The 15382-nt window shown below is 40.4% G+C and overlaps 1 protein-coding gene across 1 annotated transcript; it reads right to left on the bottom strand.

Annotated features, from left to right (window-relative positions):
* Positions 1–6178: 6178 nt before the first annotated feature.
* Positions 6179–14449, bottom strand: NPVF (neuropeptide VF precursor). The gene is made up of 3 exons (XM_018576109.1): positions 14298–14449; positions 8562–8999; positions 6179–6370 (listed from the first exon to the last, which is right to left on the bottom strand). Exons 1-3 carry the CDS (start codon positions 14445–14447, stop codon positions 6323–6325), a joined length of 636 nt encoding a protein of 211 aa, XP_018431611.1. The 5' UTR covers positions 14448–14449; the 3' UTR covers positions 6179–6322.
* Positions 14450–15382: the final 933 nt, after the last annotated feature.

Here is a 15382-nt window from a genome sequence, read left to right as displayed (position 1 = left end):
GGGGGGGGGGGGGACACACCCCACACACTTTTTTTTAAATTTTAATTTGGAGTCCCTCTTAAAATTTCTACCAGACCTAAAGGGCCTGGTATGATTTTTAGGGTGAACCCCACGCTTCGGCTGACCAAAGGCAGCTAATGTACGGCTGATTTTAGGCGATGTATAGCTGAAATGAGCCGTACTGGGCTGAAGTGAATAGCTGAACAGCCTTCGGCTCTGTTCACTTCGGCTCGGTTATTTACTCGGCTGCCTTCGGTAGCTTTTTGAATAACTCCCTTAGTTTCCTGCATAATCAGCCGGTCTCCTGATCACTGGCCCTGATATCCTGTTTTAGGGCGGCTCCTTTCTCTTGCAAGGTCCTATGGAGACACCCCTGTGTGTACTAGTAAGATGTGTGTGTCTCCACAAACACACAGGCACAGCAGGACAAGCCTCGGCCCCTTTCTTCCCTTCTCCAAGCTAGTAGATGGACAGCTGCTGGAGACTGCTCTGTCCCTTGTGATCTTGTACTGGACAGGAAGTTCAGGGAAGATCAGCTGAGAGAGATGGAGCTGTTTGGGAACATGATAGCTGTAAATGCCTTCGGAAAAATGTAAATTACTTTTGCAAAGTATACAAAGTATATTTGTTTCATTTGGGTTCGTTATTGGGAAGAAGTTTGAGAGTTTGTTACTACTCACACACATTAAAGCGTGTCTATACCCAAAAACCGAAATATATCATATTTTGCAGCTTAAGCTGGCCACTGCTTGCTGCCTGAGTCCTGCTGCCAGAGGCAGTGTGTGGCCCCCTTCAGATGAGCCTGTGGAAATTCTCAGCCCAACAATGAGTGCAGCCAATCAGCTGCAGTCACTGTACGGGAATTGTGACAGGGGCACACCCACCGCTGTCAGAATACAGTACAATACCCTGGCAGAGGGAATACTGTTTAGCATGGATGGGGGAATTGACTAGTGTATGGCCAGCTTTAGTCCTTAGATATAGTGGCTGCAGTAGTCGTCATTCTTCAGGCTTTGTTTCCTCTATTTTCATCTGGCTATCCTGCAACACTTCCTGTCCCAGGGTGACAACCAGGGGCGTAGGCAGACCTTGTCATCATATGTAGACTCTGTGACAGTTTTTAGAACTATTAACATTCACACTATACAACCTGATTGTACAATCTGCTTTAGATCTGCCATCAACTATGTAGTACAAGGGCCAACCTCATCGGATACAAATAAAATGGATTGTTGGATTGTTTAGGTTTCTCCTCACATTGCATAGGTTTGGCAAATCTTAGGGAGATTGTACAGCAACTGTACAATCAATACAGTGTATGGACACCTTTAGTCTCAGATTTGATGCATATTGGTCATCATGATATCCTACCAGCCCCTCAGCATTTTAATCTGTGTGCCCAGAGGTGCCCCTAGTCCAGTGGTGGGCAGCTCTGGCTCCCCAGCTGTGCTTTAGCTACAAATTCCAACATGTCTCTGCTTCTGGGAGTCATGCCTGTTACTGTCAGTCTTGTAATGCCTCATGGGACTTGTAGTTCCACAACAGCTGAAGGGCCAGAGTTGCCCACCCCTGCCCTATTTGTTTTAACACTATAAATGCCAGTGGTGACAACGCTTACTGTATAATGGGAGGGAAAGTGTTGTTACCCTAGGCTGATTTGGACTACAAACAGCTCCTCCTCTTCTCATCTGCATCACAAGAAGGGGGAGGTGTTCTGTAGCATGGAAGTGAGGTGTTTGGTAGCATGGAAGGCTGATAGCATTGTTTGACACTTCTGTTCAGTACACAGGAAGTTTTCAAGGACTGAAAATGCACTGCTTGGAAAAAGAAACCCCATCTAAGGATTGATAGGCTGGCACATATGACATTTTTGTTCTTGGATTTAGATATACTTAATAATCCACCCCCACCCACCTCAGCCCCCGTCCCCACCGTGTAAAAATGGAGTGAAATAAACAGACCTCATATACACAGAAGCTCTTTAGTGTCCTGGTCAGGCAGTGTTTGGGTATCCATGGCAACCAGCAGTGTAGTTGGTGCAATCTCCTGCACAGCTGTGTTGAGACTAAGGGCTCAGTCACACCATAACATTACCATGTGTTTTATGCGGGCTATCGTACAGGGCTTCTAGAATGCATTACCGTGTGCTAGGGGTGTTGCGTTGCCATTCATTTGAATTGTACCCCAATGCACCTCTTGGTGGCCATGCTTTGCAGCACAGTGCAACACACAGTACCACTGGGGTGCCATTCAATTCCATAAATATCACTCTGTGCAATTGTACTGTATGCATAAATTGTAGGTATCGTGCAATGAACACAACATACCGCCATGGTATGAACCGACCCTGAATATCCTTTAATTTTGCCAACAATTGTGCCAACAACTGCAAGGCCACATGGCAAAATACAAATGAAATGGCTATTTAGATCTAAATTTAAATCTAAAGGTAAATCTAAAGAAACTGTGCAATCAGAATGTTAACATTATATAGAAAACGCAATAGCCCTAATTCACAAGGATAAAACACCAGAATAAGGAGCCTTGCTTTAAAAAGGTGACAGTTATTTTTAGCTGAATCCAATGAGGTTGAAACAGTCACATGTCTGAAAATAAAGATCCTCATCGCAATTGTGTGTAAACCTTTCTGAATTCATTACGACTAGATAATGTAGAGGCTATCAAGAGCACTGTCACAGTAGTCCACGCTGAGTGTTATCTGTTGGGGGCAAGATGTAATTGCAGGGATCCCAACCTGAAAGAAGCCATTTCAGGGAGGTGTCCTTCTCATTTCAGGGAGGTGCCCTCTACGCCCCCCCCATCCGCGGAGGGGGGTTAGGGGGGCTGGGAGAGAGCACCCCCCTGAAATGATCGCAGATAGCACAGGAAGCAATAGCTTCTTTGCTATCTGCAGGTTTTTTTCTGATTTTGTTTTTAGTATTCTGACAGTTGCAGTCGTCAGAATATTTAAAAAAAGGCATAAGAATGCATAGCTAGATTCCTATTGGCTATTGCACTTTGCAATAGCCAATAGCAAACTAGCTATTGCACCCGCCCTCTGCTGCTTTCAATCACCAGAAGATGACCTGATAGAAAAATTAATGTCCCCCTCTGCTGATTGACAGCAGCAGTGGGCGGGTACATTACCTAGTTTGCTATTGGCTATTGCAAAGTGCAATAGCCAATAGGAATCTAGCTATGGATTCGTATGCCTTTTTTTTTCTTTTCTGACTGATGGTCGGGCCATGGCTCCCGATGTCAGAAAAGAAAAAAAAAAAACGATCGCAGGGAAAGGTTTATCTGCTCGATCGAGCAGATAAACCTTTCCGGTAGGAAGTGTTTCTCTCCCGGGCGGCCGGGAGCTGCTATCCAATAGCGGGAGACTCCCGGAGCATCCGGGAGAGTTGGGATGTCTGTAATTGCCTTTATAATAATAGCACAACAAACACCAAGAGGTGCAAATGGTAGTAAAGCCACCATGCCAGGATGCTTGTAAGGTGTTAGCTGTATGTCGCTTTAGAGCTGTACTCTAAGTAAATGAAAACATCTCTTTACCAATGTCTGGTGCACAACTAGTTCCACAGAATCTCACCTAATTCTGAGCCGTAGCCAGTGTTAAGAAAGAAGTGGAGACAACCACAGGTATGCATTCATTTCCTCTAAAGCCTTGAACCACAGGTTTACAAACTGTTGACACAGCAATTTCTGCGGGGACTTTGTGTGATTTGGCCTTAGTAAATAAACCACAACTTTTTAAAGCTTTACAGTAGGCGTTAAACTAATTTATGGTGTTTTGACAGTTTAATATCTTGTTTGATGCCTTTGTTTCCTTTGGAACTAACAACATACATAAATGATTACACATACTGTATGTAACATTCTAATACAGATTGATCATATATTCTCTAATTGGTGGGATTTGTGGCAAAACAATGTGTTATAATTTTGATGAGTTGTTTACCATTACAACTAGGGATGTTCCGATACCATTTTTTCAAGACCAAGAACAAGTACTGTCCCTCAGGTACTCACCGATGCCAATTACCGATACTTTTTCTTAACGGGGCGTGACATTTTTTCTAAAATGATACAGACTAAAGATTTTAGGGCAGTTCCTTTATAATTATAAAGAACCGTGACTCAATCCATGATTATACTTGTCCTGCTACAAAAAATAGTTTTAACCAAAACCGCATTTGACCGTGCTAAGAAGCACTTCTCATTGGTCAGCGCGGTCACCTGACTCCGCCGCTGACCAACGAGTGCTTGCAATTTGCGAGTGCAGGGCGGCACTGGACGACAGTATGTGAAAAAGGTATAGTGGGGGGGTGTCAGTTGACCAGATTGAAGTGGGTAATTCCATTTTCCCAAATTATTGGGAAAGTGAACTTACCCTTTAATGTGCATTGTGTGTGTTAGAGAGCACTACTGCCCCACTACCACAATATGGCACACAGTGTAATAAGGCAGCACTCAGAGCACGCACACACAAGCGTTTATTTCCACGGAGATGCGGGGTGGGGGTTGGTTTTTATTTTAATTTTTATTTATTTGTATGTATTTAATTTGAATTTATTTTATTATTTTTTTAATACTTTTTACCTTTTTATCACTTTTTTTTCTTCACTTAACTCAACTTAACTATTGATATCTCACAGGGGCTAACAAGACCCTATGTGATATCATTCAGAGATGACAGGCTCTCTTCATGAGCCTGCCATCCAATACAGAAGATAGAGCACAATGCTTGCAGGGGAGGAGCGGACCTTGGAGGGGAGGGGCCATGCAGGGTGCTATACAAGTGATCCAGACGGATCACTTGTATAGCAGCTCGAACCTATTTAAAAATATAAAACGCCGGCATTGGCGCTATGTGTCGGGGCATTTTCACAAGTACAAGTACTCATGAAAATGCCCTGTATTGGCCCCGATACTGATACTAGTATTGGTTTCGGGCCATCCCTAATTACAACATTTGAAGAGTACTACCTGTATTAGAGCAAACCTTGAATTGCATTACTTTTCATGTTTAGCGCTAATGTGTGAACAGAGCCTAAGTTTCTCTCTTTTAGCCTACAGGGCTGAACAGGAGAAATCTGCTGGAAAGTTGCTTAGGGGATGATGAATAAGGTGAAATACTTACCTTATTCCTTGCTCTAGAAAGCTTCCTCCTTCTGTGACCGATACCCTGAAGCCACTGGTCACATGTCTTTGACATTATTCTGTACAATACAGGACCATAAGTCCTTTATTGTACGGTAGGATGGCGAGGGCCTATCTACGTTCCCGAGCATTGGACAGTGGAGGAGAGTGCCTGGTTCTGAGAGAGTGAGGAATAAGGTAAGTATATCCCCTAATGTATCATCCCTGTGCAAAACCAGCAGTTAACTTCTGGCATTAGGAAGGGAGACCCACTGAAAGAGCAAATCTTTTTTCCCCAGAAGTTCAGCTTTCAGTATAAACAACAGTAAAAGAAATATGCAAATGCCAATACACTTAAGGATGGGACAACCTGGCCTTCCTCTAGCCGAGACACTATTGGGCTGATATTTCTCAGGTTTGCCATAAGGTGCTCATCTAACCAACTATGGCAAATCCAGATATTTTTGGCACCCAAACCAAACTTACAAGCACAGGCAACAATGGGAGTTTGCTTATGGTGGCAGAATATACATATTAGTATATATAGTTGAGGTCATCATATGGCCATACCGAGTTTAATTTTTAAGACCAGAGTTTTCTCTCCTACTTGTTTGGTATTCAAATGCATTTCATTTGGGTGAGGGAGTTGGTCTCCATATCTACGGGCTTGGTGCCACGAAATTAGGACTAAAGTGGCATTATCAGGCATATTATTGGCCCTTGAATTATGTTTTTTTAATTGTCATATACAGTATATGGAGTAATAGCCTTCCATATAATTGTTGCTATTTTGGCCCAGGGCTTCTGTGTGCACACTGACACTGTGAGGGTTGCACAGCGGCTCTCCTGTGTTTTTCTTTTCTTTTTTAGCACCACTGTCTATAAAACTGCATAAAATGCTAAATAAATGTAATTAACACAATTAATGCACTTCTTCTATTATTTTATTTACAGTATAATAATGAAATTTTGTTTTCATTTACATAACTAAGTAATTGTTTTCATCACAGTTTTCATGCATTTCTTTGCTTTGCATGTTCATCACCTTTTCTCCTGGTTTCAAAGCAGGTTATACATTAGCGTGAAGCTGATTTCACTAATATGTGCAAAGAGTGCATATCTGGCTGTCTGAAGTGCAGTGTTGGACAGATGATGGGTCATATGGGCGATTTGCTAGCTGCTACATCTGGAGATTCCGCTCATATTCAAAGGTCATTGCTTGTCTTTTCTACAATTAAAAATAGAAGAGAGAGTTTTTAGAACACTGAGGGTGCAACTATTCTATTCATAATAATACTAACCCTGCCAAAAATACTTCACAAAGAATCATAACAGAAACAAACTACAATTACTAGTAAAAATGAGGTTGGAATAAAGAAGAAATTTAGTATGTGTGATGCCTCGCTATTTTTTTTTTCTAAATGTATTTTGGATATGTCTGTTTTATCTTGAACCTTACTCTCACACTACCCAATCAATGCTCCACAACAAATGACTATAGATTCACCAATCTGATGGTCAATGCCTATTTATAACAGAGCAGATATTACTATCATCATCTGCTGGATACCAAAGTGTTTAATCCATGCAGCGCCTGCAGTTTCCCAATTATATTATAAAATACAGGCCGTGGTGTATAGCTTGCAGTGTCCCAAGAAGTTCTTTCTGCATAACGCTGTAGAGAGAACATCGTGATTGGAGGAGAGAGGTCTTGGGACAGGGCTCTCTTCCTCCCTGCTTTTTATTTCTTTTATTCACTGGAATAAATTCAACGTTGCAGTCCTGAAGTCAGCAAAGTGTATTGCACAGCTTTGTGCTTTATAATGTGCTGGTATTGTTTTTTTAATAAAGCTTTGGTATGGCCATGGTAGGGCCATAATGCTGCATTAGAAATGGGTCCTGAAGTCCGAATAGTTTAATCTGAAATGTAGCACTCCTGAAACCTTGGCAACAACTGCAATTTAAATTGTTGCGGTTACTCTCCTATTACATATTAATGTCACACGTGTTGCACAGTTAAGACTAAGACTAGGGTCCTAGTTGTCCCTTATGAATAGTAATATCCCCTATACTTAATAAAATTGTGTTTTTGCCTTTCCAACTTTCCCTCAACCTGCAAACCCTTAAATAATAATACATATTTGTTGCGTTATCTGTTCAGAAATATTATACAAGCTTGCAAATATTTAAATGTTTCTTTTTTTAAAATCTAATACATGATTCAATTACCCACAAAAACCTTACATCAATACTATACTTTCATGGAATGGGCAAGTCTCAGCTATGGAAATCGGTAACTATAGTCATGGCTCTATTTACCATGAGCCTGTGTTGAGAGTAGCAAGTTATGTGAAGGGAAAATCACAATACTTGCAACATAGTATTTTTCTTGTGTAGCTACCTCTGTATATACAGTATGTAGTTAAAGGGGACCTAGACTCAAGAAACCTAAGCTATTTTTTTTACTTCCACACTACCCTAAGGCTGGGTTCACACCTGGGCGTACTATAGGTGCGTTTTTTCAGCTCGTTTTTAGCACTTTTTTTAGCACGTTTTTCGTTCAGTGAAACACGCATTCAACGCTCGTTTTTATACCTCCCTGGTGGTATGATTTTTTATTTTTATTCCCTTTATTTTCTCTCTTTTTTTCGTTTTTTTTTACCTTTCAAACTTCCCGCCGGTTCCGTCCCCCTGCGACGCGGACGCTCGCAAGGGACGGAACCCGGAAAAGACGGCAGCGGCCAGAGGACACAGCGGGAATTGCGGACAAGGTAAGACCTAGGCTGTATTCCCAAATGTGGCTCGGGGTTACCGATTTGTTTACCCCGAGCCACACTCGGGAATACCAATGGATACGCGTGGAAATAAGCCCCAAAGAAGCTCCTGTACTTGTTTGGGCGTAGGGCGTTATTCAGTGTGTTTCCACACGCTGAAATACGCCCAAGTGGGAGCCAACCTTGAAAACACAGAAGCAGTGATAATCATATGAAGACTTGAGAGTACTTTCAAAATATAACTCTTAAGCTGAGACAGCCAATCAGTGGTTTTACCTGAACAAAATACTTTCTGCTGGTAAGCTTTCACGACAAAATTTTGGGCATTTTTTTACATGTACTGTACACATATGCCTCCTATCCTGGCAATGTTTCCCCTAAAAAAATAGCATTAAAAACAGCAGTGTGGCTGTCTCTGTCCTGTATCCTGCGGTGATGGAATCCCTCTGTAATATGTTTTCATAGTATATGTTACATTTAGAGTACTGCTTTGTGGTAGAGGTCATCTGCTGTTAACTTAAAACACATAAATATTGTCAAAGTAAATATGCTTTCGGTAATCTGGATGTAATGAAACTTATCTGGCAAACCTATCAACTTTGTATGACAAAATGACAAAATGACAGCAGTTTACATTGTCATGACCTTCCTGTCACTGTCTTCTTCTGGGTTTTTCATTTCTAAAGGATAAGAATTAATTTCATATTGTAGTCTATCAGAATGCGCCGTTCTTCCAAATTGCAGTGGTAATGTGGCAAGGGAGTGAGCAAAATGGTTGCTATACTGTGATCTTCCGAACCTCTGTGGTAAATTTGCCACTGACTGGATGTTGGCCTTTCCAGATAAGTAACGCCCAAACCGTTGAGGTAGATTGGGAATGCTTTTGGCTACTTTGTCATCAGATGTTCTTCCAAATCTCAGAGGAAGATTTGCAGCAGGTTTGAGGCTTCGTTCATGTAGAAATTCCCTCTCAGGCTGCATGGACAGGCTGCTGTATCTGTTCATGTCATTTTTGTTGTTGGATCCCCAGTATCGGTATTCATCTGAATTACCATTCCTCTCATTTTGGAAATCTTCTCTGGACTGTACAGATAGTAAAAAAGAAAAAAGTAATTTTCTTGTTAATTAAAATAACTAAGTATGATAAGGTGATTGACTTTCTAATATTTTAGATATTTTTATTTGTTTCATTTTATATGTAGGACTTTCCTCATACACTGGAATAGTGTATTGTACAAAATAAGAGAAAATCTCTTTTTTGGTGATTCATGTTACTGAGCATTTTAAGACCAGCATCAACCAGACAATCAGCATTGTTAACAGGAAAAATGTTTTATATTTTTTTTATATATTTATATTAAACTCTTTATTATATGTAAGTACAATAAACATTTTTTATTTTATATTATACTCAAGTATAAGTAAACATTTAAGCAGTCTCATGGAGCATTATACTTTTTCTATACACAGTAACTGTTTCCTTTCAGGCTCTCTCCAACTGAAACACTCTATTACACAGACCTGGAAAATGGGGGAAGAGAGGGGAGATGAAGAAGTCATCACTTATTTACCTATGGGTAATTTCAACTTCAGTTATTGAACTGGCTAGTTTTATAAAACACATGAAACAGGACGAAGCTACCCCTTTCTGGACTGAAATCATAAAAAAATAATGCATGACTTATTCATAACACATTGTACATGATGGGCTTTTTCCCCACACTTTATCCCCACCACTGAAAGTATGCACTTCTGGATCAAGAATCTTTACTGTCTGCCAATGCCATCAGAAGCCAGATCAACCACAGTACAGTTATATCAGTCACAAATTCCACCTTAACTGCAGGGTCCCCTGACCTATTGGTCACTCTGGCAATCTACTTAATGGGAGCTCGCATTGTGTGAATGCTATGTGAACAACTTCCACCTCTGTTTCTTGGTCCATGTTTCTTGTTGTTAGTTCTAGTTTGACCTACTCAGTCAGGGTATGAGTTGAGGGAGATTATACCTACTCAGTTAAGGTACGAGTTGGGGAAGATTAGACCTACTCAGTCAAGGTACGAGTTGGGGGAGTTTAGACCTACTCAGTCATGGCTGTTATTAGCCATTATAAAGCAGGGTATACATGGTTATATTTTATTCATTCCTTCAACCTGCGGGCTGAATGAAGAAAATGTAACAGATTTCTCTATCAATGTTTATGAGTGTTTTGCATTGTACTGACTGGCTGCAAGCTCCATTCGGCAGAAGATTTTCTAACCTGATGCTTCAATCAGCTGATCAAGGGATGCCAAGTGGAAGGGTGCTGACAGGGGCACCCTCTGTGAAAATTTGATAACCTATGTGTTCTGTGTGAGACTATTTTTGTTTAGTTGTTGTACACTATATTGTCAAACGTATTGGACCCCCCTCTCCAAATCATTGGATTCAGGTGTTCCAATCACCTCCATGGCCACAGGTGTATAAAATCAAGCACCTAGGCATGCAGACATTTGTGAAAGAATGGGTCGCTCTCAGGAGCTCAGTGAATTCAAGCGTGGTACCGTGATAGGTTGCCACCTATGCAGTAAGTCCATCCGTGCAATTTCCTTGCTACTAAATATTCCACAGTCAACTGTTAGTTGCATTATAACAAAGTGGGAGCAACTTTTAGGCCATGTAAAAGGACAGAGCAAGGTCAGCGCATGCTGAACCACACAGTGCGCAGAAGTCACCAACTGTCTGGAGAGTCAATAGCTACAGTCCTCCAAACTTTGTGTGGCCTTCAGATTGGCACAACATCAGTGTGTAGAGAGCTTTATAGAATGGGTTTCCATGCCCGAGCAGCTGCATCCAAGCCTTACATCACCAAGTGCAATGCAAAGCGTCGGATGCAGTGGTGTAAAGCACGCCGCCACTGGACTCTAGAGAAGTGGAGACGTGTTCTCTGGAGTGATGATACACGGTTCTCTGTCTGGCAATCCCATGGACATGTCTGGGTTTGGCGGTTGCCAGGAGAACGCTACTTGCCTGGCTGCATTGTGCCAAGGGTAAAGTTTGGTGGAGGGGGATTATGGTGAGGGGTTGTTTTTCATGGTTTGGGCTTGGCCCCTTAGTTCCAGTGAAGGGAACTCTTAAGGCATCAGCATACAAAGACATTTTGAACAATTTCATGCTCCCAACTTTGTGGAAACAGTTTGGGGATGGCCCCTTCCTGTTCCAACGTGACTGCGCACCAGTGCACAAAGCAAGGTCCATAAAGATATAGATGAGTGAGTCTGGGGTGGAGGAACTTGACTGGCCTGCACAGAGTCCTGGGATGAATTAGAGCGGAGACTGCGAGCCCGGCCTTCTCGTCCAACATCGGTACCTGACCTCACAAATGCGCTTCTGGAAGAATGATCAAACATTCCCAAAGACACACTCCAAAACCTTGTGGACAGCCTCCCAGAAGAGTTGAAGCTGTTATAGCTACAAAGGGCGGGCCAACTCAATATTGAACCCTACGGACTAAGACTGGGATGCCATTAAAGTTCATGTGCGTGTAAAGGCAGGCGTCCCAATACATTTGGCAATATAGTGTATGTGTGTATAGCAATGGTTTTGATTTCCCTCAACATAGTCTATTATTTTTTTCTGCTTTACACTTGTTTGGGGAACCTTGGAATTACCTAGTTCATTGACAGTCATAATACATAATTAGTAACATAGTAGGTAAGGTTCAATAAAGACGCAGGTCCATCGAGTTCAAGCTATGTGTACTAATTATAATATTGTAGCCTAAATTCCACATGTTAAAGGGCATATATGTTTACCGGGGTTTTTTACTCTACATATTCCAAATATGCAAGGGGTGTTGCCATACTTATTCACAAACAGTTTCCTTTTGAGTGCCTTAGAATGGCTTCCAGCTGCCAGAGTCCTTATGTTATTCTACATTGTCTTAATCACAACACTCCCATGTTGTTGGTGGTAATATACTGTATGTACCTCTGCCTGTAAATACTTATATTTTTCCCAAGCTGAGTAATAAGATCTTACAATTTCCAGCATGCTGTTTTATTATCACTGGAGATTTTAATTCTGTGAAGGACCTTAAACTTGATAGACTCAGACCCCTGCAGTTGGAGGCATCCTTTTTTCTTCAAAGGTATAAAGCATATGGTTATTGAAATATATGGGGAAGGAAATACCCCAATTCCAGGCAATTTTCTTGCTTAAATCATGTATGACCCTATCTAGGATTGATTTGGTTATAGCTTACCCAAACATAATGTCCTAGGTGCTTGAAATCCCCTTCTGCTATATCACCAAGTCTCTTTCTGATCATTCCTCAATAAATCTATCTCTTCTTTTAGGACATAAACCTTAGAAACGGCAAATTATATCCCTTATGGTTATGTCAGAAGACTGTAAACAATGGGGTAAGGAAAGATATGGGGGATTATTGCAATTAAACTCTGCACGTTACTGTAGTGCCTCCTGCTGGGACACTTTTGAAGCTGTCCTCGCTGAGACAATCTCTAGTAATTAAGGGCTTACGTTGGACCTCTCTGTAGGAAAAAGTCACTCTGTACACTGAGGACACATTTATATATTTAGACAATTATGAAAAATCATTAATGCTCTGCTGATGGAGAATGAGAGGTTTGGTTGGGTGTCTCTTTCCAACCATGTAACCAACTCCTTTGGACAGATATATTCAAATATTTAGGAGAATAAGTGCATAACAACTGTATTTATTCTTGTTAACATTAATCCACTTCTTACACAAAAAGACTACAGGCTACAGATATGGACCAAAACTCCTCAATATGTTAAAACCATCCCTAACCTACTTCCCAGAAAAAGGTTTCAAATAACAGATTCAGTTGATTTTACTGTACCAGACGGTGCTTTGCCTTAGCCACATTTTTTTAATTTATTTTCTAGCATCCCAACTGCCATGTATTTGACTGGCTGCACCCTGGGAACCCCTTGGCCCCCCACGGTTCTGTTGATAGACATACAGTATATTGCTTTAGGACTAAACTTATTGATTGTTTATATTGCACACCACTTAAGGAATGCAATCATTTTTCAGCAAAGGTCAGGGCTGAAGTTGCTTCTCGTACACAAGGATCTTCTCTTCCAGAACCCCTTTTGGAAACAACCTAATATTATAGGAACTAAATCGTCATCTAGATTGCATGGTGGTCTAATAAGGTGGTCTAATAAGGATATAACAGACCTTTCCCATTTATATATAGTGGGAGTTTTCCTTTCCTTAGAGCATCTCAAAGACAATTTTGCAGTTACTACGAAGCAAATCTTTGTTCGCTCCCTGCAATATCTGTACAATTTACAAAACTGTACAATTTACAAAAAGTACAAAAACACTTAACATGCAGTTATCTTTGTCTTAACTGGAAAATCTCATGTATAGAAAATATATATCCAAACCTACCTCTGTTGTCTATGCCCACCTTCAAACCAAAAACAGTGGTCCTTTTGACTCTTGAGAGCTGCAACTTTGACACAGCCAGAAAGTATATTAATCTGTGGAGTTTAGAATGGGCTGGTAGTCAGTGAGGACTGTGTGCTGCTCAAGGCATATACAGGCACCTCTAGGTACCTGCATTTTATACTCGCTAGCATATTATCTTTTTTGTTTAAACACAGAATCACTTTAAAGAAGAACTCTATTCTAAACCAGCATCTTAAAGCACAGATTTTAAGATTAATATAAGGAGATTTTAAGATGGTAAGGCAGACAATATGCAAATTAGCTGAACTATACTCTAATATTTATTCTAGCCCTATTTAATATAATTGATAGTAATTGATTGATTGATCACAGGGAAAGGGCAGGATGACATGACTGTTTTGCTCAAAGAGGGCTGAGGAAGAAGCTGGGAACACTGCTGGAGCATGGGGAGGTTAAGTAGAAAATGGGAATTCTTTTAAATGGGGAGGGGGTAATCCAAATAAAATAAAAAAAGCTGAGTTGGTGTTCCACTTTAAAGTCCATTTAAAACTACATGTCCATCTAAAACTACCCTGCAGATCAAACAGGATGTGGAAAATTAATGCATCTACTGGCAGGATCAACAGGTAATAAAAAAAAGTTACAGGGGGCCTCAGAAAAACTGAAACTGATGTGTTAGCTCTTGTAAAAGGCTGTATTATATTTGTTGTTTTATAGTTTGCCAATAATTCCATTTTAACCCTTCTTCTTTTTTGGCTGAAACTCTCGAGGAATCCATATTGCAATAATCACTCAGTCAAGTGGCACAAACATAGTGACCCCCAGGCTTGGTGTCTTATATAAGATATGAAGTATATGTAGCTTGGTGTCTTACATAAGACACCAAGCCACATATACTTAGCTATGTACAAAATGCAGTCACAAAATAGACTTACCTCAAACAAGTCATCGTATTTCTCTTGACTTTCTAGATTAGTTGCTGTAGTCTCATCAAAGCAGGTGGTAAAGGCGAAAAGAGTGAGGAAGGTGCACAGAGAGAAAAGCATAGTTGTTCTGATAGTCAATATGTCTAGCTTCAAGTGCATTCAGCTCATTTAGAGAGGTGGCTACTGGGTCTCCTTCATTATATATAGGCTTTAAACAAAGAGCACCTGCAAACAAGGACATTCTTAAACCGTCTCAGTCTTAATTAATATAAAAGTCCTAATTTAGACCATAAAGAATTAGAAGAATTTGTTTGTGAACACAACAACAAATTGAAATAAGAAAACAGGATTTTTGAAGCACAATTAATTATGTCTCTTTGGAAGGCATGGCAATTACGGGCTACACTAACAATGTTCAGTTAGTACATATTTCAGATTTTAATTGTGCTTGTTTAACTTAGTGAATTTCTTTATTCATATTATATTTAATTAGCATAAAGATAATTTTAATTAAAGCCATGCATGCAGATCATTCCATGAACAGATATACTTGGGAATGAATGTAGAATGAGAGGTTGAAGAATAGAAGCCACATATTTATGTTGTGATAAAATATTAAATGATACAAAGGCACAGCATAATAATTACGTACGTCAGGCCATTGCTAGAACTCATGAGTGTCTAATTACAGTGCTCATTTCTGCTTTACTTTGTGTGAGTGTACAGCCCTTAGAAAGTGTCAGTGAAACCTGTAAAAGTTTACTGACTCTATGGTTTTCAAGGATTAATGCATACGTTTGATTTCATTGCTGATATCAGGAATATTTATCACAAAAGTATTACAGGGGATAATTCCATGCTCATGAAGGGGTTATTCTCTAAAATGTTATGGTCTTCGGGAAGGTATAATCCTGAAAACTATCATTTATCAAATGAGGCACCTCTGTAGAAACAGTCTCCAAACATATTATTTTGTGGCTACTGTGATCATAAATATTGTTTTTTTTGCTCCACTTGCTCCAAAACTTTAGTAAATCATGTACTTTCCAGAATACATCCACTCCAGTGATGGCTGCCATATACTAGAGGGAGCT

Source organism: Nanorana parkeri, unplaced genomic scaffold, assembly GCF_000935625.1.
Source record: "Nanorana parkeri isolate BGI_ZX_2015 unplaced genomic scaffold, ASM93562v1 scaffold4, whole genome shotgun sequence".
Taxonomy (NCBI): Eukaryota; Metazoa; Chordata; class Amphibia; order Anura; family Dicroglossidae; genus Nanorana; species Nanorana parkeri.
This window is presented reverse-complemented; position numbering and strand designations above follow the sequence as displayed.

Coding starts and splice junctions, on each gene's coding strand:
- NPVF (XM_018576109.1), bottom strand. CDS start 14,447: ATGCACTTGAAGCTAGACATATTGACTATCAGAACAACTATGCTTTTC. Junction 9,000..14,297: donor AATACGATGACTTGTTTGAG/GTAAGTCTATTT, acceptor CTATCTGTACAG/TCCAGAGAAGATTTCCAAAA. Junction 6,371..8,561: donor AAGAAGACAGTGACAGGAAG/GTCATGACAATG, acceptor TTTTAATTGTAG/AAAAGACAAGCAATGACCTT.